Source organism: Indicator indicator, chromosome 3 (assembly GCF_027791375.1).
Source record: "Indicator indicator isolate 239-I01 chromosome 3, UM_Iind_1.1, whole genome shotgun sequence".
Taxonomy (NCBI): domain Eukaryota; kingdom Metazoa; phylum Chordata; class Aves; order Piciformes; family Indicatoridae; genus Indicator; species Indicator indicator.
In genome coordinates this window covers 45,083,951-45,103,147 of record NC_072012.1, presented here as the reverse complement: position 1 = coordinate 45,103,147, position 19,197 = coordinate 45,083,951, and the positions used below count along the sequence as shown (strand labels likewise).

At 43.0% G+C, this 19,197-nt stretch overlaps 1 protein-coding gene across 1 annotated transcript in view; it reads right to left on the bottom strand.

Moving 5' to 3' along the window:
- The window catches only part of ANO2 (anoctamin 2), a 158,816-nt gene that overhangs the window by 126,542 nt on the left and 13,077 nt on the right, over positions 1-19,197 (bottom strand). The window contains exons 4-9 of the mRNA XM_054399996.1: positions 12,623-12,721; positions 10,822-10,973; positions 9,213-9,267; positions 6,728-6,776; positions 4,431-4,486; positions 3,604-3,645 (exon numbers count right to left, since the gene is read on the bottom strand). Of these exons, the coding sequence (XP_054255971.1) occupies positions 3,604-3,645; positions 4,431-4,486; positions 6,728-6,776; positions 9,213-9,267; positions 10,822-10,973; positions 12,623-12,721 (453 nt within the window). The remainder of the gene's footprint in view (positions 1-3,603; positions 3,646-4,430; positions 4,487-6,727; positions 6,777-9,212; positions 9,268-10,821; positions 10,974-12,622; positions 12,722-19,197) is intronic.

Here is a 19,197-nt window from a genome sequence, read left to right as displayed (position 1 = left end):
TGCCCAGACAGGTTGTGAAGTCTCCTTTTCTGCAGACTCAAAACCCACCTGGATATGCTCCTGTGTGACCTGCCCTAGGTGATCCTGCTCTGGCAGGGGCATTGGACTGGATGAGAATCCTCTCAGGAGATTCCTTCCAACACCTAACACTCTGTGATTCTGTGGTTCATAGATCAGAGAGTGAACCCTACACTGCTGAAGTAATTGGGAATTCAGCAGTGAGATTCGAGGAATGTGTTGGTTTGGCTTTTAGAATGTTGCTCTTCCAGAACATCACCGTGCAAAATGCTTTGCACTTGGGGGAAAAAAGTGATGAGACTAGGATTGCATTTCTTTGGCTTTCATAGGGTTTGAAGAGGATTGCCCTGGCTGCCATGTTGACACATTCATATAAATACTTGTGGTTACCTATTCAAAACCACCCCTTGCCATAACTCCACAGCATTACCTACAATGTTATTTATGTTCCTATACAACCATACCAATAAATCCATTCACTGAAATATATAAAAGAAGACTGTTAAAGCTGTTTAATCCTAAAACTATTTAAAAGCTGTTTTGAACCCAGCTACAGAATGGAATTTGAAGGGCAAAAAAAATGAACGGTCTTTCTAATGTTGCAGTCAGTTCAGGAACAGGTTGCTGTAGCATTATCTCAAAGTATATCCCCTTGGTTATTCTCATTCCAAAAGCCCTAGCACTGAAGGTCAGTTTATGGCCTGAATATTTTCCATTCATGTGTATTGCCCACACTAAACCTCACTCCCAACACTGCAATTTCACAAGATTAAGCTTAATCTGGAAGGTGGAATGTGCTTCCTGTCATGATATTTCATCAATTGAAAGGAATCCTAGGAGGAGATTTGTCATATAGTTTCTCCTACTTTATCAGCTTCACTTAAAAGCAGTACTTTCTGTAAGCTTAAAATAACATGTCCCAGTCTGCTTCTAATATTCCAGGGATGTTGGTGTAGCATCTGACAGCAGTGTGTTTTCCAGAGAGGTAACAAAGCTCTCATGTGTTTCTCATGTCAAACATCTTGCTAGCAATGAAGCTTTACAAGTTGCCAGTGGGCTAGAAGCTTAAAGAGCAAGTCAATGTTTATACTGGTGGGGAGTTATTACCATGCTGCTGTGCAACAGCTTTCTTGAAAAGAATTTTTTTTTTCTAAGGGAAAAATGACACTAAACCAGGGAAATTCCTCTGCTCCAATCAATAGTCTTAGTAAAAGAGAACATTTCACTGACAGCAGAGTTCTAATTCTCATAGGATGTGACCAAAGCATTGCTTCACTGGTGTGTTTGCTCCCAGGAAGAGGGTTAATAAGGATTAACCTTTTCTATTATGAACTGGGATATAAAACTTAATTATTTGTGCTGCCTTATTGCCTAGGTACACCAGACAGGCTCAATTCATCTTTTTTTTTTTTTTTTTTTTTTTTTTTTTTTTTTTTTTTTTTGGGGGGGGTCGGGGGGGTGGGTGGTGCTTATACAACAGCCACTTGAAATACAAGACACAGATAAGTTAAAACTGACAAAATAAAAAGGGGCAGAGAAAACCCAAAATGTCCAAAATGCCTCCCTCCCTCCCTTTCCTTTAAACCTGATCTGGGCTTTTCAGGAAATTAAACACTAAGACTATTAGATTCAGATAGAAAACAGATGATGTTATGCATCGAAATCCTACAGCAGATTCAATGGCTAGGCAGCAGAGCCATATGTGAATAATCAATAAAGTATTTCTGGAAAGAAGCTTTTATGTTTTTAATACTTAACACTTCATAACTGAGCCTAATATGTCGAATGAAAAAGAGAAGAAGGCAGAAGCACAAAATACAACTAGTGGGGTGAATATTTTTCCAGACATTCTAAGATGCTCTTCCCCTCTGTTCCATAGTACCCAACTTCCTCCATCGATTAACCTTCACTTAGGTTTCTTCTCTCAAAATGTTGCTAACCTTATGAGTCAGTAAACTCTGTAGCTACTTCCAGAGTACTTCACTCATGTACCACTATTATCACAATCACAGAAATATTCAGATTGGAAGAGACCCTCAGGATCACCAAGGCCATCCTATATCCCTACTCTGCCAAGCTCACCCCTAAAGCAGAGCCCCAATCACCACATCTGAACCACCTTTGAACATACCCAGAGAGGTGACTCAACCACCTCCCTGGGCAGCACATTCCAATGCCTGACTTATCACTCAGAGACAATTCTGCAAGTGCAGAGCAGATAATTTCTTCATCAAGAAAAAAAAAAGTCCAACATTACAGACAGGAATAGAATAGAATCATAGAGTCAGGGTTGGAAGGGACCACAAGGATCATCTAGTTCCAAGCCCCCTGCCATGGGCAGGGACACCTCACACTAGACTGTACAAGCCTCTTTAGGGTTTGTTTCCCAGCTTTGTCTTTTTTTCCTTACCAAGGTTCATATGTTAAATTAAATTGTCTACAGCCCATGAAGACATCTAGTGGTTAAATGTTATTGCTCCCTACCAAAAACTATAAAGATTATGGTTCCAAATTTTCACAAAGCCAGAAAAGAAATCAAATTTCTTTGTAGGACCTCTGAACTCAGTCTTCATTTCATCTGCCCAGATAATAATCAGCCATGGCAATTACGCTCTGGAGCACCACAGTGTTTTGCCTAATTGACAGCAGTTTATCTCTACCTCAAGCAAACAGCATTTTGCTAAATTAACAGCCTTGTATCTCCACCTCAAGCAACAGATGACACATCCCAACATATAATACAGGGTTAAAAACGTTTAGGAAGCATTAAGTGAAAGATATTAACAGTTAAAAACAGTTATTAGCAGTTTTCAAGGAAAGAAGAACATATGCAGTTTAATTTCTAGCACAGTAAATATTTAGGCATCCAAACATACTCTTTTTCTTTATTCTTCCCTCCTTCTCTACCTCCCCACAATTTTCCCTTTTAATTTCCTATCCTATTTTTTAATATATCAGGGAGGTAAGAGGGGGAAGAAGGCAAATTCTAGAAAACAATATGGAATTAATCTTAATGAAATACAGTAATTAAATGGATTTTCTCGTTTCTAACAGCATGCGTATGCATCAAAAAGTTTGAATTCACATAATTTTTTATGTTGGATTTGTTTCTCTTCTTCCGACAGCTGATGGGTGATGGGTTTTCAGAAGTCTTTTGATAGCCAGAAACTTTTGATTTACAAAATAATTTGAAGCAGATTTTTAGAAGTTGCCTAGAATTTAATTGAAGGTACACTGAAATAAAAAATACAGCACTATGGGTTTTCTTTCTTAGCAATGATTGTTCCACTTTACTACCAGCTATTGAAGAGAAAATAGTTTACAAGTCAACTAACAACTTTTGCCTCCTAATAGGTTGACCTTGCCTACGAATCTGAAGTTGAAGCATTTTGTAATGTGAAGTATCAAATCATATTGACAGAAATACTTCAAAAGAAGACATCATTAAAAGTCTTGTGGAAAAAAAATACATATTCAGAAATAAAGGGAAATAAATAGTGCAATAAAATAGATGTATTTGTAAAAAAAAACACTTTTTCATTGAATATTATATCCAATATAAACTGATTTTGTGATGTGTTTTACCTGTCTTTCATTCATCTCATCATTTTGGCCTTCATATTCACCCTAGAGAAAGAAAATGAAATCATAACTGATGTAAAACCAGATAAAATTCAATAGCAGTTTGCTCAGCTGTTCCTGCGTCCCTGATTCTACATTTGGATCACAACCTGAAAGATACTTATGTAAGTTTTCCTGTTAGAATCACACACACAGAATATATTTTCATGTTTCAGATGGACAGAGGGGATTCTGCCACTTTGCTCTGGTGAGACCACACCTGAAGTCCTGCAACCAGCTCTGGAGCTCTCAACGCAGGAAGGACATAGAACTGATGGAGCAGGTCCAGAGGAGGGCCATGAAAATGATCATGGGGCTGGAGCAGCTCTGCTATGAGGACAGGCTGAGGGAGCTGGGGGTGTTCAGCCTGGAGAGGAGAAGACTCCAGGGGGACCTAAGAGCAGCCTTCCAGTACCCAAAGGGGGCTCCAAGAAGGCTGCAGAGGAACTGTTTGCAAGGGCCTGCACTGACAGGATGAGAGGTACTGGCTTCAAACTAGAGTAGAGAGATATAGATTGGATGTTAGGAACAAGTTCTTCAGCATGAGGTTGGTGGAACTCAGGGAGGGAGTTGAGGCCCCATCCTTGGAGATACTGAAGGTCAAGCTCGAAAAGGCTTGGGGAACCTGATCTAATGGAGGATGTCCCTGCTTACTGCAGGGGGTTTGGACTGGATGACCTTTGGAGATCCCTTCCATCCTGATTTTATGATTCATTTCCACAAGCCATAGCCATTGATATCTGTGCACCCATGGGTGATACCATCAGAGATTTTGAACATTCTATACATACATCATGGAGCGGATACGCAGCGTCATAAACGTTGTTTGCTATTAATGTGCTGATACCTAAAGGAGGAAAACAAAAATAAAATACAGTTGGTCAGCAGCTAGGCGCAGTTAAACAATAAAAAAAAAACAATTACAGAATTCATTTCATGACTGCACAAAGGAGACTGAGCTGCTCTACTAAAAATACTCAAAATCATGTCAAGATGAGCATATACCGAGCTAGAAGTACATGGCTATGGGAAACATCTTGTCACAGAAAGGCTTCTTTCCACTGAGGGCTTTTTCTTGAGTGAACTAGTATGGTACAAAGGCTGTTTTAAGCACTTTCTCATCCTGCCAGCAGAGAGGCATGTGACTGGAAAGCATCTGGCAAGTCTTTCGTGAAGCCTGATAATGATTGGAACCATGGCTCTCCACTGGCACACCCAAACAAGAAAAAAAAATAAAAAACACCACCAAAAATGTTTCACAGAAGTTTATGATTGAAGAAAGTCTTATTCTCTGTTGACTAATATCAGATCCACGTCATGTTGAATTGCTCAAATGTGTCCAGAGAAGGGCAACAAAGCTGGGGAGGGGTCTGGAGCACAGCCCTGTGAGGAGAGGCTGAGGGAGCTGGGGGTGTTCAGCCTGGAGAAGAAGAGGCTCAGGGGAGACCTCATTGCTGTCTACAACTACCTGAAGGGAAGATGTAGCCAGGTGGGGGTTGGTCTCTTCTCCCAGGCAACCAGCAACAGGAGGACACAGTCTTAAGCAGTGCAGGGGGAAGTTTAGGCTTGATCTTAGAAGGAAGGTCTACCAAGAAAGAGAGATTGGCCATGGGAATGTGCTGCCCAGGGAGGTGGTGGGGTTGACGTCTCTGGAGGTGTTTAAGCAAAGCCTGGCTGAGGCACTTAGTGCCATGGTCTGGTTGATTAATTAGGGTTGGGTGATTGGTTGGATTTGATGATCGTGGAGGCCTCTTCCCATCTGGCTGATTCTGTGATTCTGTTTTCACTGCACCAAGTGCTGGCTTTTCTACCCTTCCTCATACTAATGCCTGTTGGCCATCCTTCTGAGTGTGAAACAACACTTCTTTGATTGCAGGATCTTAATTAGTTTTTTATTCAATTCAAATAGCAAGAAAAATCTGCTCGTGGAAGAAATAATGCAATACAGTTGCCATCTGAATTTTCAAAATGAGATCATTTAATAATGATACTAAATTTTGGAATAATTTGTGAAATGCAAGTTCTGTGTCACATCCTGCACCTGTAGAAATGGACAAAAAGCTCCCATTACCATGTCCCACCTTTAGGAAGTTTGCAGATGACACCAAGCTGGGTGGCAGTGTCCATCTGCTGGAGGACAGGGAAGCTTTGCAGCATGATCTGGGTCAAAGCTAATACTGTGAAGTTCAACAAGACCAAGTGCCAAAGACTACACCTGGGTCACAACAGCCCCATGGCAAGCCACAGACCTGGGGATGTGTGGTTGGAAAGCTGCAGCTTGGAGAGGGACCTGGGGGTATTTGTTGGCAGTCAACTGAACATGAGTCAGCAGTGCCCAGATGGCCAAGAAAGCCAATGGCATCCTGGCTTGGGTTAGAAACAATGTGGCCAGCAGGGGGAGGCTACACCTTGAGTGTTTATGTTCAGTTCTATGTCCCTCACTACAGGAAGAATGTTGAGGTGCTGGAGCATAGCCAGAGAAGGGCAATGAGGCTGGAGAAGGGCCTGGAGCACTTGGCCTATGAGGAGCATCTGAAAGAGCTAGGGGTATTCCATCTGGAGAAGAGGAGGCTGAGGGGTTGGAGCAAGGAGGGGGCAGCCTCTGCTCCTTGGTAGCAAGTGACAGGACCAGAGGAAATGGTTCCAAGCTGCACCAGGGGAGGTTCAGGCTGGATATTAGGAAATATTTCTTCACTGAAAGGGTTCTCAAACGTTGGAATGGTCTGCCCAGGGCAGTGGTGGAGTCACCATCCCTGGGGGTGCTAAAGTGCTTTGTTGACCTGGTGCTTAGGGAGACAGTTTAGTGTTGACCCTTCAGTGCTGAGTCAAAGGCTGGACTGGATAATCTTGAAGGTCTCTTCCAACCAGATATATTCCTTGATTCAGTGATTCTGTGAAGCCATGGACCAGAAAGCCTGATATTATTTCTCAGGAAAGAAAGCCAACATTTGTTTCAATCCCTATTTTTTTGTTGTTGTTAAAATGTCACAGCACATTTTTTCTGTTCTGCTAGAAAAAAAGGGAAACATCCTGAGGCACCAAAACGATTCCTTTCAAATCAACCTATAAATATGTTCCTGCTTCTTACCCATGCTGTTTCTGGCCTTCGTAGATGTGCGCTTCAAGATTTCATGTACCTGTGGGAAAGAGCAGTGGTTAAGAAACACATAGAATGGCTTTTCACAGGATCACAGGAGGTCAGGGGTTGGAAGGGACCTCTGGAGATCTTCCAGTCCAACCACCCTGCCAGAGCAGGACCACAGAATCTAGTGGAGATCACACAGGAATGCATCCAGACAGGGCTGGAAAGTCTCCAGAGAAGGAGACTCCACAACCTCTCTGGGCAGCCTGTTCCAGTGCTCTGTCACCCCCACAGTGAAGAAGTTCCTCCTCATGATGAGGTGGAACCTCCTGTGCTGTAGTTTCTATCCATTGCCCCTTGTCCTATCCCAGGGCACAAGTGAGCAGAGGCTGTCCCTTCCTTCCTGACCCCCAGCCCTCATCTATTCATAGACCTTTATGAGGGCTGGGTGTCAAGAGGGAAGGGAATTCTTTTAGCAGTGTTTTCATCATGGGGCTAGCAATAAAATCAAAACTTTCAAACTTTCTGCAGAGTTCATTTGCACATATACTTAAATCATATGTGTCACTCATCTATAAACTCATGGCTGAAGGCCACTATTTAACACTTAACAACATTGTGGTAAGTCTTACTAGTGGCTTACCTGTCCTAAGATTTGTAGGCTAAATCTTTCTGAGTCACATAAATGAAATGTTAAGGACTTCAGGCAGGATGCCAATTTTACACTAAAGAAAATCACATCAAAATCTGACTTTGTAAAAAAAAAAATTATTTAAAAATACATAAAAACAAACAAAACCACAAAACAACAAAAAGACTTTTAGCTTTCATGTTTGGAAATATAACCTCAAGATGCACATGTGAGGATGCTTCATCTGTGAAACCCCGATGTGTTTGAACATAGGGAGGGGCTGGCATTGCATACGTAAAGCAAAATCTTCCCTGGCCAACCTGTTGGAGAGCTATCAGGATCTGAGGAACACTTACAAGGAGCAGTGTGGCCAAGTGACATCCTGGCCTGTACCAAACTCAGTGTGTACAGCAGGAGTAGGGCAGTGGTGGTGCCCATTTACTTCTACCTGGTGGGGCCACAGCTTGAGTGCTGGGTTCAGTTCTGGGTGCCACAGGATGGGAAAGGGATTGAGAGGCTGGAGGGTGTCCAGAGAAGAGCAAGGAGGCTGGGGAGGGGTTTGGAGGGCATCATACGAGGAAAGGCTGAGGGAGCTGGGGTTGTTCAGTCTGGAGAAGAGAAGGCTGAGGAGAGATCTTATTGCTCTCTGCAGCTACCTGAAAGGAGGTTGGAGTGAGGCTGGGGTTGGTCTCTTCTTCCAAGCGATAGGAGGAAAGGAAATGGGTTTGAGTCATGCCAGGAGAGGTTTAGGTTGGACATGAGGAAAAACTTCTTCACTGAGGGAATGGTGAGGGGTTGGAACAAGATGCCCAGAGAGGTGGTGGAATCTCCATCCCTGGAAGTGTTGAAGAAGCTGTAGGTGTGGTGCTTCAGGATCTAGTTTAGTGGTCATGGTAGCTGGGTTATGGTTGGACTCAATGGTCTTAAAGGTCTTTTCCAACCTTAATGATTCTATTTTTCTATGAATAAGACCTAGTTAAAGACTAGGAAGCAAGGCTTAGCAACAACTGGAAAAGGCTGAGGTTCTCAATGACTTCTTTACCTCAGTCTTCACTGCAAGGGCCTCCAGCCACACTCCTGGAATAGTCATGGAAGCTAATGGCAAGAACCAGAAGGAAGAACTGCCCAACATAAGTGAGGATCAGGTTCGTGATCACCTGAAGAACCTGAAAGTGTTCAAGTTCATGGGACCCAACGGGATACACCCACGGGTACTGAGAGAGCTGGTAGATGAGGTTGCTAAACCCCTCTCTATTATATTCTAAAAGTCCTGGCAGTCTGGGGAAGTCCCCACTGACTGGAAAGGGGAAACATTACTCCCATTTTCAAAAAGGGGAAGAAGGAAGAACCAGGGAACTACAGGCCAGGCAGTCTCACATCTGTGCCTGGTAAGATCATGGAGGAGATTCTCCTGGAGGCACTACTGAGACAGAAGAATAGTGAAGAGGTGATTTGGTACAGTCAGCATGGGTTTACCAAGGGCAAATCCTGCCTGACAAACCTGGTGTTGAGGCTCTGGCCAGCCTCATCTAGTGTGAGGTGTCCCTGCCCATGGCAGGGGGGTTGGAACTAGATGATCCTTGTGGTCCCTTCCAACCCTGACTGATTCTATGATTCTATGCTATGATTCTATGAACTGAGAGGAATCAGCAGCAACATTTTCCTGAGTAGCATCTCCTACTCCTGGACCACTGGGCAGCTCCAGTAATGATGTTTCTTTCATCCTTATGACTGCTTCGTGTTGTGCAGCAAGAGAGACATGCATGAACTGATGAAATTAGCAAAGTAATCAGCAACACTCCTTGGTAAATCCCATTCAGCACAAGAAGTCAAAGGAGATTGTAACTTTTCTTCACTTACTATTCGGCTGCGGGTGGCGTTGTCAAAAAAGGTGTCTTTGTCTTTAATGTTATACCTAAAACATCGAGAGGGAAAGGAAACAAAACCAAGAAATTAAAAAACAAAATAAAGCTGTGGGTCTTCCAGACATGCTAACAATAAGATATCATAAGGTGTTCTGACTTAAATTCTCTTGGAAACCACGGCGAGTAAGAAAAAGATGGATGCTTAAAGGCAATATTAATGAAATTGTACAGCCATGCACATGAGGGTGGTGGAACACTGGAACAGATTGCCCAGGGAGATGGTTGAAGTCCCATCCCTGAAGATATTCAAGGGCTCTGGGCAAGCTGATCCAGTTGAGGATGTCCCTGCTGACTGCAGGGGGGTTGGACTGGATGATCTTTCGGGGTCCATCCCAACCCCCAACATTCTGTGATTCTGTGATGCTAGAGCAGGCTATTTAAGATGTAGTTATTCAGAGTTCTTCATGGATTGCAGGGATGGTGAGCATAAAAATGCAAAAACATTAACAGAATACCTTTTGGGTAAGGAAAGCCTGACTATTGTTTACACAAGATGAGTTTACACAAGATGACTTCTTAATCTTTTCCCTATAACATGATCTCAACTCTACCATCTTCTGAGGTTATATTATTGGGTTCATTACTCTTTTCCAGGTGACTAACAAGCCAATATTTCACTTGCTTGCAAATAACCATTCCATTTTGCATTCTGCATCACCTTAAAACTTAAAACCTTTATTTTGAAATTCAGTTTCCCAGTTCCCTCCCCTCAACCAATCCAGGTGATTAACAAACCAACATTTCACTTGTTTTCAAATAACCATTCCAATGGAATTCTGCATTACCCTAAACCTTAAAACCATCATTGTGAAATTAAGTTTCCCCAGTTTCTTCCCCTCAACCAATCTGCCTTGTATTCAATCCTAATTAAAATTGTCACAGAGGATACTAAATGATCTGGTGGGTCATTACACTTATTATTTATTTATTTTATTCATCAGATAGAAATACAATAAGACAGCCATGAGAGAAAAAAGAAGGAGTCAAACTGGGTCCAGAAGTTTTACTCTGAATGAAAGGGCAGGTCTCAAGATTTATCTGCATATTATTAGCCAGATTTTAATGGCTATAATAAATCTATAAATAGAGGAAATGTCATTCTGCTAGCCCTTTATTTGTTGCCAAATAGTAATACCTTAAACCAAATAATCAGGAATTTAGTGGTTGGATTTTTACAGTTCAAGGTGAAAAGTTATTTGTTGCAATTTTTTTCCAGTGCCTTAGTCAGCAGAAGGAAGAAGAACCCTGGCAAAAAAATCTCTGCAGCTTTGATTTCTGTCAATCCACTGAAGCTGAACTCAGTGCCAATGCAAATTCATTTCCTATAAATCTATTTACCTGGCCTTCTATCAATTTAGTTTTACTCAGACATAGGCTTTCATCACTTGGAAATACTATCCAGGAATAATCTGACAACTTGGAGATTTCCTCCGAATTTCCAGATATATTCAATGAATTTCTGAATTTTGATTGAAATACTGGAAAAAAAACCCAAAAACAAGTTATAGCTTCTTTGATTGCTCATCACTATTTAAAGTACTCACAAATAGATTTTCTCTCTAGAAAATGGGTAAGACAAGGTTTTCATGTTGGTGTTTTCTTGTCGTGGCACCTGGGGTTGCAGAGGCTCAGTCAGTTTGCACCATATTTCATTTAACTTTTTGAGTATTCCTCCTTCTTCTGTGATTTCATACATCTGAAGAAAGAAAATGTTGTGGCATGGCACTTACAAAAAAATCCACTTTTTTTTACAGGCTAGAATTTGCCATACCCATGTTTAAACCTTGAAAGGAAAAACTCCCATGAGGGAAGAAAGAGGGAGAAATATGCAGGCACCAAAGGAACAAAGCTGGGAAGGGATTAGAGAAAGGAGTTGAGTATAGAATCATAGAATCATAGGATCATGGAATCATAGAATCATAGGATCATGGAATCACAGAAACATAGAGTCATAGGATCATGGAATCACAGAATCATAGAATCACAGAATGGTCTGGGTTGGAAGGGACCTCCAGAAGTCATCTAGTCCAACCCCCTTGCAGCCAGCAGGGACATCCTCAACTAGATCAGGCTGCCCAGAGTCCTGTTGAGTCCCACTTTGAGTATCTCCAGGGACTGGGTCCCACCCACTTCCCTGGGTAACCTGTTCCAGTCTTCTATCACCTTCATGCTAAAGAACTTGTTTCAAACATCCAGTCTAAGTCTGCTCTTCTCTAGTTTGAAGCCATTGTCCCTCATCCTTTCACTGCAGATCTTTGTAAACAGGTGCAGAGGAGGACCATGAAGGTAGTCAGGGGGCTGGAGCAACTCTGCTAAGAGGACATGTTGAGGGAGCTGGGGGTGTTCAGCCTGGAGAAGGCTCCAGGCAGACCTAAGAGCAATCTTTCAGTACCTGAAGGGGGCTCCAAGAAGGCTGCAGAGGGACTGTCTGCAAAGGCCTGCAGTGACAGGATGAGGGGCAATGGTTTGAAATGAGAGAAGAGCAGATTTAGACTGGATGTGAGGAACAGGTTCTTTAGCATGAAGGTGATGGAAGGCTGGAACAGGTTGCTCAGGGAGGTAACTGAGGCCCCATCCCCAGAGATCTTCAAGGTCAGACTTGACAAGGCTCTGAGTAACCTGATCTAGTGGAGGATGTCCCTGCTGACTGTAGGGGGTTGGACTAGATGAACTTTGGAGATCCCTTTGAACCCAAAGAGTTCTATGATTCTATTGCAAATGATGAGTATCACTAACAAAGCACAAGAGAGCTCCACTGGCTTAGTGGAGTTGTTAGCCAACATGCTAAATCACTGCAGGATCACAAATCTGGGGATCCACTACTCAAAAATTACAATGTTTTCCAGCAGCTCTGCTGAAAGCAGACTACAAAGGCAGTAAGGCAAAGTTTTAATAACAGGAGAGTCTATACTCACTAAGTTGCTAATGCCAGCATAACAGACTCCCTCAGCATGCCCAGGTTTTAGAGAAGTCTGAAGGCAGCAATGAGCTATCAAACTATCTCCCACATTGCACCTCACCTTTGAGGAGCTTCCTAAAAACCCAAAGAAGTGTTGCCTTCCCACAACACCTGCCCACCTTAAAACTCACCTCTGTAATCAGTCCTCTGAATGCAGAGCACCACCAGCCTGCTTCTTCCGTGGCCTTTGAAAACCCATTCAAAACTCCTGTCTTAAAAATGAATCTGGATATTAAATAATACCCAGATAAATAAAAGAATAAGCCTAATTGACAGAATTATGCTGATTTGGAAACACCTCCTTGGGTTTCTCTACATCTAACTAGCATTCTGATCCCTCTTCCTTCAGTCATACAGCTAGCTGACAGGACAGGGCAGATGCTTACCTTTTTAGTGGGCATTTTGATTTTAAGGAGCTCAGCTTCTCGACTGAGAACTTGCCAGGGTGCATGTATCCGGACAAAACTCAGTCCTTGGCTCTTGTTCTGAAACACAAAATAGTGAAAACAATGGAATTTAGTAGTATTGAGTAATAGTAAGGTAATAATAAGTAAGAAGGTTTTAAGATGTCAACTCCAGCTAAGTCAGCAGCAGGCAATCCTGATGAATAATCAACTACTGTTCTCATTAGGCTCCAAACTGACCTTCTCTTTCAAAGATCATAGAATCACAAAGGTTGGAAAAGAAATTTGAAGATCATCAAGTCCAACTGTAACGCAAGGAGCATGACTACTAAACTAGATCCTGAAGCACCACATCTGTGTGCTTCCAGGGGTGGCAACACCACCACCTCCCTGGGCAGCCAGTTCTAATCCCTCAACACTCCCTCAGTAAAGTTTTTCCTATCATTTGATTAGTCACCTGAGATGATCGAGGTCCATGTGCTCATGAACATAAGCCTTTGCTCTGATGAAGTACTATCAGTCTAGAGAAGGGCCATGAGGATGATCAGAGGGCTGGAGCTCCTCTCCTATGAGGACAGACACAGAGAGTTGGGACTATACAGTTTGGAGAAGAGAAGGCTCCAAGGAGACCTTATGGTGGCCTTCCAGTATCTGAAGGGGGCCTACAAGAAAGCTGGGGAGGGAATTTTTAGGGTGTCAGGTGGGGATAGGACTAGGGGGAATGGAGGAAAAAGAGAAATGTGTAGATTCAGATTGGATGTTAGGAAGAAGTTCTTCCCCATGAGGGTGGTGAGACACTGGAACAGGTTGCTCAGAGGGATGGTGGAAGCCTCATCTGGAGATTTTTTTCAGCCAGGCTGGATGTGGCTGTGAGCAACCTGATCTAGTGTGAGGTGTCCCTGCCCATGGCAGGGGGGTTGGAACTGGATGATCCTTGAGGTCCCTTCCAACCCTGACAATTCTGTGACTCTATCTGCGATTCTCTTGCGAGTCCTCACTATCACCATTGCTTATTCACTGTATTCCAGCTGTGTCACTGAAGCTAACACGTTGTGTTGTGCTGGCTCCCATTCTTTCTGTCTGACCCTTTGCTGGTTGTTTAGTACAACCATCCTTAATCAAGTCCTTTTCCACTCACAGCTGATGTCCCACAGGACTTTCTTCTTGGCCCTGCGTCGTTCTACGTCTGTATCATTTCTCTCCCTGGTTACATTACTCAAGTGACTGAGTATTGCTGTGCAGATGACAAACAGATCTGCTTCTCTCATGATCCTTTCCTCATCAAATCTATATTCCAACTAACAGAGTTTTTTTTTCCAATAAATTTCAGAAGTGGAAGGTTTTTGATCAATTGCTTCTGGATTATTAAAGATACATTTATATCTTGGCTTGGTTTCTATTTTGTGAAGTTGGATTGGGGCTTCCCATTTCAGTAGGAAAACTCAGATGGAATAAAACCTGGAAGGTCTGGTTTGCTTTTCAATCAGCACATGAAGAAAAAAAAATCTATCAAATATTTCTTTCAGTCTGTCATGCAGTATAAAGCAGGACTTTAACAATAGCCTGTACTGTATTTCATTCTTTTTTTCTGTCTTATAGTGGAAATATATGGAGTGAATAAAATTCAGACATCTCCAAAGAGACTTCTTCTATTTTTCATGCCTGAACACTAAAATACATCAGCACCTGATCAACTGCAAGTCTAAGATTTACTGCAAACTTTTCATCATGGAGCAGGTCCAGAGGAGGACCATGAAAATGATCAGAGGGTTGCCTCTGCTATGAGAATAGGCAGAGGGTACTGGGAGAGCACCCAGGGAGACCTAATAGCAGCCTTCCAGTACCTGAAAGGGGCCTACAGAAAGGGTGGAGAGAGACTGTTTACAAAGACCTGCAGTGACAGGGGGAGGGGCAATGGCTTCAAACTAGAGAAGAGCAGATTTAGGTTGGATGTAGGGAACAAGTTCTTTAGCATGAAGATAGTGGAACACTGGACCAGGTTGCCCAGGAGGTGTTTGGGGCCCCATCCCTGGAGATATTCAAGGTGAGACTTGACAGGGTTCTGGGCAGCCTGATCTAGTTGAGGATGATTCTGCTGACTGGGTTGGACTAGATAACCTTTGGAGGTCCCCTCCAACCCAGCCCATTCTATGGTTCTCTGTGACCTGTCTGAGCACCTCATCTAACAGGATCACAACTCCTGCAGCCACCTGGTAGGTCGCAATTTGATGGAGAGTGAATTTCTTGAGCCAGATCTGTTCACTGAAAACTAAATCCTAGTGCTAAAGAGCAAATCAGTTTTAACTGTAGCCACACTTTGAGTGAGCAAGTCCCTGCAGCACTGCATGATAGAAGAACAAGCAAAGACACATTGCTCAGGGCACAGGAAAGAAGAGGGCAGATTCACAGGATCAGCCTGCCCTGTGTCTCCAGCGTGCTTGCTATAATGAAAATAATAGCAAGAAGAAAAAAGATAAAAATTATGACTCAAATTTATAGTTCAATTTTATTTGCCTTGGTCTTTCATATTTTAAAAATATCTGAAATATTTGAAAACCATTTAGCTGAATCTGCCCTTGAAACAGACCCAAAATGGAATCTATAAAAAGGAATAGATTTCTTCTTTTTTTTCCAAAACTTTAGGGATTTCTCCCTCGAATTAAGCACTGAGTTGGTACAAATCCCCAAATACTTTTGATCAGTCCTAAATGCATTTTCCATTAAAATCTTGCTCCAGTAAGCTTTGCCTTCCTGCAGTTTATAGGCATAACCCAGTGTCTAATCAACATCTATTTGCCAAACCCAGGAAAACAGAACAGTAATAATAAATTTATGGAATCATTGAACATTTCCCATCAACTGAACTAAACAGATTGGTAAGGAATATGCTACCAATATTAATATTTATTAGTATTTAATTTGTAAGATTTAATTTATGAATTTAATTGAGTAATATTTAATTCATTAATTTAATGAAGTAAGATTTAATTTAGAAACAGTTGATTCCTTATTTATCTGATGACTAATAAGTGAGTTTTATGATTTCTGAAAAGCAGTCTAGAATGAATAGAGGCACAGAAGATACAGAAGTTACAGGTACAGAAGTACAGAGGGTGTGTATGAGAGTAGAGTAATATTTACAGAATCACAGAATCAGTCAGGTTGGAAGAGAACTCCAAGATCATCAATTCCAACTGACCACCCAACCCCATCTAATCAACCAGACCATGGCACTAAGTGCCTCAGCCAGGCTTTGCTTGAACACCTCCAGGGATGCTGACCCCACCACCTCCCTGAGCAGCACATTCCCATGGCCAATCTCTCTTGCTGTGAAGAACTTCTTTCTAAGATCAAACCTAAACTTCCCCCTGCACAGCTTGAGACTGTGTCCTCTTGTTCTGTTTCTGGGTGCCTGGGAGAAGAGACCAACCCCCACCTGGCTACAACCTCCCTTCAGGTAGTTGTAGACAGCAATGAGGTCTCCCCTGAGCCTCCTCTTCTCCAGGCTAAACACCCCCAGCTCCCTCAGCCTCTCCTCACAGGGCTGTGCTCCAGACCCCTCCCCAGCTTTGTTGCCCTTCTCTGGACATGTTTGAGCAACTTAAGCTCTACTCCTTCCAAAACACTGTCATTTAACAGAAGTTTTGCCATTGACACAGCTATCAATCTTGCCAGATTTTCAGCCTAGCAGTCAGTCTTTACAAGTGTTACTACTTCAGGGAACCAAAAGGAAGGAAGCTGCAGGAGCAGTTGAAACTGGTAACAGCAGCTCTTTAAGCTCCTGCTGTTTGTCTGAATGAGGCAATGGGGCTTGGCAGGCTGCTGAGAGCCAGGATGAAATTTGCTCTTTAAAGGTGCCTATCCCTTTACCATGAGCTTAATACAAACACAGACACTCACCATAGATATGGGGAGCATTAGGCAATATCATAGAATCACAGAATTGTCAGGGTTGGAAGGGACCTCAAAGATCATCCAGTTCCAACCCCCCTGCCATGGCCAGGGACACCTCACACTAGATCAGGTTGCTCACAGCCACATCCAGCCTGGCTGCAAAAAACCTCCAGGGATGAGGCTTCTACCACCTCCCTGGGCAACGTGATCCACTGTCTCACCAGCCTTCTGGCAAGAACTTCCTCCTAACATCCAATCTGAATCTACCCATTTCTAGTTTTGCTCCATTTCCTTTAGTCCCATCCCTACCTGACACCCTAAAAAGTCCCTCCCCAGCTTTCTTGTAGCCCCCTGCAAATATTGGAAGGCCACAATAAGATCTCCTCAGAGCCTTCTCTTCTCCAGACTGAATGGTCCCAGCTCTCTGACTCTGTCCTCATAAGGAGAGCAGCTCCAGCCCTCTGATCATCCTCATGACCCTTCTCTGGACACCTTCCAGAATGTCCATATCCTTCTTGTAATATGAATGTACTCAGTCCTGTTTTCACTTGGAAGAGCACTTAGGTTGTACTAAGGGAATGGTCTTCCTTCTTATTTCTCCTACCTTCCCATCTGATTTCAGGTGTTCAAGTAGCAGGAAGATGTTCACTGCCTCCCCTCCTGGACTTGGCTTTGGATTCAGCTTTGCTATATAGTTCCTTGGCTACACTTACTATTGTGATTTTAATTACACTGGAGTGCTCTGTAATTATAAGCTGATTACTTTCTTTGCTAATTATCACTGACAGATACAAGTGAAGGCATACATTTTAGAGCTACCTCTTAGTCCTTTCTGCTGCTTAAAATTCTACACCATTAAACAAATTGGTTTTACATTACAACTACATTTATATCCCTTTATCAAAGAACGGAAATGCAGAATTAATGACAAGAAGCCCAGGACATCACTACAGAACAGCTACACTGATATCAGGAGGGCTGCCAATAACTAGATTATAAACTACACCCACTTTTTAATACTAAGGTGAGCTGTCTTTAATAACATAATCCAGAAGATCTCCTGATATATGGGGTTTGTCCTGCCAGGAAGAGAGTCTAATAATGCTAGCAGAGCACTATGAAAACTGACAGCAATTTACAGCTGGGTATTGGAAGACTTTCAAAACATCTTTCAGGCTGAGTTTTCTGTGAAGAGACTTGCCAGTTGGTGGCCAGATGTGACACAATGCTCCTAAACCAACAAATTCTTTCCAGAAGAGTCACCTGTGAACAGTGGCTCACAGGTGAAAAACAAACTGGGATCCCTCGTGGTGCAAGCTATGACTTATGTGGTTCCCATGGTGCTTTCAGATGCCTCCTGCAACAGATCAGTTGGAAAGTAGTCAGTCCTCTAATGAGCAAACTTGGGTGCCTAACTGAAGCTCAGCTTTGTCAGCTTTGGGGGAGCAGCTGCTTAAAGATTGAGTTACTTTAAAACAGGAGGGAATAGGGGAGAGAAAAGAAACTTTGCACAGGAGTCTTTGAGAAATGGAACAAAGCTGGAAGTGGGGAGATTCAAGCTGGATGTAAGGAATAAGTTCTTCCCCATGAGAGTGGTGAGAGCCTGGAATGGGTTGTCCAGGGAGGTAGTTGAGGCCCCATCCCTGGAGGTGTTTAAGGCCAGGCTGGATGAGGCTCTGGCCAGCCTGATGTAGTGTGAGGTGTCCCTGCCCATGGCAGGGGGGTTGGAACTAAATGATCCTTGTGGTCCCTTCCAACCTTGACTGACTATATGATTCTAAATAAGAAGTCATGAAGTATGAAGTCCTCGTGGATGTAGCAGTCCCCAGATTTTCAGAGAGGAGCAGATATTATGGCTTCACATAAGCTTGTGAGTGATGGATGGGCAGAAGGAAAGGAAGGGCTGACTTCATGCAGACAAAAGAAAAGAACACAGCCACACTGAGGAATGGCAGGATTGCTACAGGTATAGAATGTGAAGATGAAAGAGGATCATGGACTGAAAAGGAGAAGCCTGAAATGGGCAGAGGTGTGTGGTGGGCAGAGGAGCAGTCCTGCAAGAGAAGGGTGTGGAGGTGCAGCGATGAATGCACAGAGGCCAGAGCCATGTGGGCAGCTCAGGCACTGGTGAGGCGAAGGAATTATCATGCACTGACCAGTGAAAGCTGAGTGGTGCCACTGGAGGTAGAGAGTAAACATTATCCAGTGAACTTGCAGAGACCTGTGACAAGCAAGCAGGCTTGCCAGAGGTGCATGGCACCACAGCACATAAGAGAGAACAGGAAGGAATATCAGTCTGCTTACCTGATCTAGTTGAGGATGTCCCTGCTGACTGCAGGGGGTTGGACTAGATGGCCTTGGGAGGACCCTTCTGACCCAGACCAATCCATGACTCTATGATTCCCCCACAAACACTAATTACCAGTAGCTCACTCTTTCTCAAATGCATTTTGTCCATTTGCTCTACCACCATACGGAATCACAAGGTCAGGTACTTAATGCCACGTGAAGAATTTCCATAAAAGATAATACATAGCTCTCAATTCTTTTAGTGAATTCAATAATGCTCTGAAATGGTTACAGGAATCAAGGTATTGAAGGAAATAAAAATCAGTAGTGGATTAATGCATTAATTCCTGGATGATAGAGCTGAAGTATGGAGC